Source organism: Quercus robur, chromosome 2 (genome assembly GCF_932294415.1).
Source record: "Quercus robur chromosome 2, dhQueRobu3.1, whole genome shotgun sequence".
NCBI lineage: Eukaryota > Viridiplantae > Streptophyta > Magnoliopsida > Fagales > Fagaceae > Quercus > Quercus robur.
In genome coordinates this window covers 80,066,757-80,069,736 of record NC_065535.1, presented here as the reverse complement: position 1 = coordinate 80,069,736, position 2,980 = coordinate 80,066,757, and the positions used below count along the sequence as shown (strand labels likewise).

General features: G+C 34.7%; 1 protein-coding gene across 1 annotated transcript; it reads right to left on the bottom strand.

Moving 5' to 3' along the window:
• Positions 1 to 651: 651 nt before the first annotated feature.
• Positions 652 to 1,835, bottom strand: LOC126715236 (uncharacterized). The gene has a single exon (XM_050415745.1). It carries the CDS (start codon positions 1,579 to 1,581, stop codon positions 871 to 873), a length of 711 nt encoding a protein of 236 aa, XP_050271702.1. The 5' UTR covers positions 1,582 to 1,835; the 3' UTR covers positions 652 to 870.
• Between the last annotated feature and the right edge of the window lie 1,145 nt (positions 1,836 to 2,980).

The window sequence follows — 2,980 nt, the reverse complement described above, 5'->3', positions numbered from 1 at the left end:
ATATGAATTTTACACTTAAATTAAGGAATTGGAGTGATGGATTTTGTTTATTTCGAGAGTTTGGGCTTTGTCCTGTATTTTCTGATTATGTCTAAATTTATATATGGGCTGCCTAGATTTGAGTTGAAAGTTTTGACACAAGCAAAGAGTATCATTATTGCTTCTATCAACAAAAAAAAAATATATCATTATCTTTGAACTATTAGTTGAATCTTTTAGTTTGTATGGTTATGAAAAGCACCAACATATTTGGATTTTTCAAAAATTAAAAGGAATAAGAGGAGAGTGGCCGGATGTTCATGTTCCTTCCCTTGTTTTGTTATATGGCTGGAAGAAGTGCACTTTGGAAGTTGATTAAAGGCCAGAGTTGGTTCTCATTCATCGCAATTACTTATAATATAAGTACGGAATTACTTAAGAGTGGAGCATTAGACTTGAGCCAAGTCTGAAACGTATGATGAAACAACTTTCAGGAGAAAATTCAAGAATCAAGATAAAAGATATAAGGTGTTTCAGCAGGGTACAAACAAAATTGCCATGGTATTCCGTCGTTTCCAACTCCATGGAGTTGTATTCTAGATGGGCTACCTATTTTACAAGAAAGGTGAAAAGAAATTAAAACCCCGAATTAGTTGAATGTAAATGCATCAATCATAGAAAGGAAATTAAATTAATAATGTAAAATTATTTAGAAACTCCCAATTAATTATAAACAGCGGGCACAAATCTACGAAACAAAGCGAAAAGATCAAGAAGACAGACTGCAAAAATAAAATAAAAAATGGGTTCACAAGCAAAAGAAAGAATGGCATTAAGGCCTCTCTGCCTTTTCCTTCACTAACTATCCAAATTTCTCCAAAAGAGAGAAGTCTATGACCTTAGTGATCGTGGCCTCAGCCTGGAATTGATGGTGCTTGCTGGCGTTAATGTTGGGGCAGCATTGAAGAATTCAGCATAAATGTCCATGAAAAACCTGTCAACAATGTCAAGGTAGGCCGGGCAAGTGAGGCGAGAATAGTAATGAAGAACCTCCTCTATGTCCAAGAGATGGTCCACATTGCTCATATCCAGCATCTCCAACTCCCTTAGCTTTTGTGCCACCAAACAAATCCTTCCTTCTCTCGTACCTTTAAAACAAGAATCTTCTTGTCTTTTCCTTTCGTGGGGTACTATGCTTTTCATCTTCACATCATCATCATCATGATTATGATAATACTGATCTTCTTTCCTTTCTATCTGATTCTTCTTCACCGAGCTCGCCTGTGAAAACTTCATGAAGCTGCCATTGTAAACCTCATTTTCTTGTTTAGTTGGGAATGGCATAGTTTTCTTCTTGCTTCCCTTCTTTGCCTTGTCTTTATCCAACTCCCATTGGTCGGTGAAGTCGGAGTAGAATTTGTCTAGCTCTTTGTAACTAGGTTGGACATTATTCTTGTCTGAGCTGGCTGTGTAATTAGCTAAGGGATGAGAAGGGGTTTTGGGAATCTTTTGGTAGCCACCAGCGGAAAACAAAGACTTGACGCTTTGTAAGGTTTTTTGGAAGAACTTCTTGGTGTTGGAAATGGAGCTTCTAAGCAGCATTGTTGCTAATAATATTGTATGTTAAGTAATGAGATTCGTTGCTCTTTCTTTATTCTCTGCTAAGGAAAGATACAGAGATGTCTCTCTCTCCCTCTCTTTTTTTGGCTTGTTGTTGGTGGTGATCTCAGTGAAGGTTTCTTTATACAGATAAGAAATGAGGAGGAGCCATTGAAGGTTGTTTAACTTTCTAAAGAAAATGGAAACCCTTTATTTATTTCTCTCTCTCTCTCTCTCTCTCTCTCTCTCTCTCTCTCTCTTTTGGGTCTCACTTTATTTTGCTCTTTGTCGTCATACGCTCCTTTCTTGTCTGTGTTTTCTTCTTTGCTTCCCAACGGGTCCCCACTAACTCTAATGGAAATGAAGGAATCAAAGCGTGTGAGTTTTTCATTATAATTAATAAGAGAGTTTCGTTGCTTTTACTTTTGATGGTGGAGTTGGTGTGTAGCACCTTTTAGGAGAATGAAAGGAGCGGGTAGCGTAGTTGTTGAATTGAGCCTTTCTTTCACTCTCTACCGGCTTCTTCATCTCATTCGTTGGCTTTGCTTGTCAACCATATTAATTATATACTATATTTATACGTCTCCATATGAATATCATTATTAATTAGGGTATGTCAATTTTTACTAGCTCATTATTTCTACACAATTCAGGACCTCCATGCAGTGAAACTGTGAAAGTTTGATTATGAAATCAACTTTTTTGTTTGTTCATTTATTTTCTCAAGCTGGCATTGTCGTTAGAAGTTAGAAGGTTCTTCTGATTGATTTAGAACAGCTTAATAATCTTCTTCTTTTACTTTTCTTTTCTTTGCGCTCTAGACCATTGATTTGATTTCCTGTTGAATATCACATGTCTTGGGTTCAGCACCACGTAGCATAACTATCCCGTTGATCATGGAATGCCTGGACTGGCCCTATTGGTCTACTACAAAAATTAAATTAAAACCTCCACAAATTGAACAAAAGTATTGCTCTAGAAACAATACTTTAACGTAAATCCACTAAAGCCTCCGGGTTTTAATACTTTTTTTTTTTGAAACACGTACAAATGCACTTCAATTTTTTTCTTTGATGACATATAGATATGAGATTTGTTTTATTACCATTGTTATTTATTATCAAGTTAAGTTACTAAGTTTTACTCAAAAAAAAAAAAGTTAAGATACTAATTAATTTTTAATGTAAACGATATTCATACCCATGTCATTTATTCAAATTTAATAAGAAATTTTACTAATTAAACTAAAGGAAACCCATTGCTTGTTTAAATTTATACATAAGTAGATTGAAAGACTAAACTCATTGAGTCTGAATTTAGTAAGTATGAAATGTAAAACTCATTTTATATAATATCTAATAAGAAATTGTTATATCAGCTTTTTACTTAAATTAAAATTCAA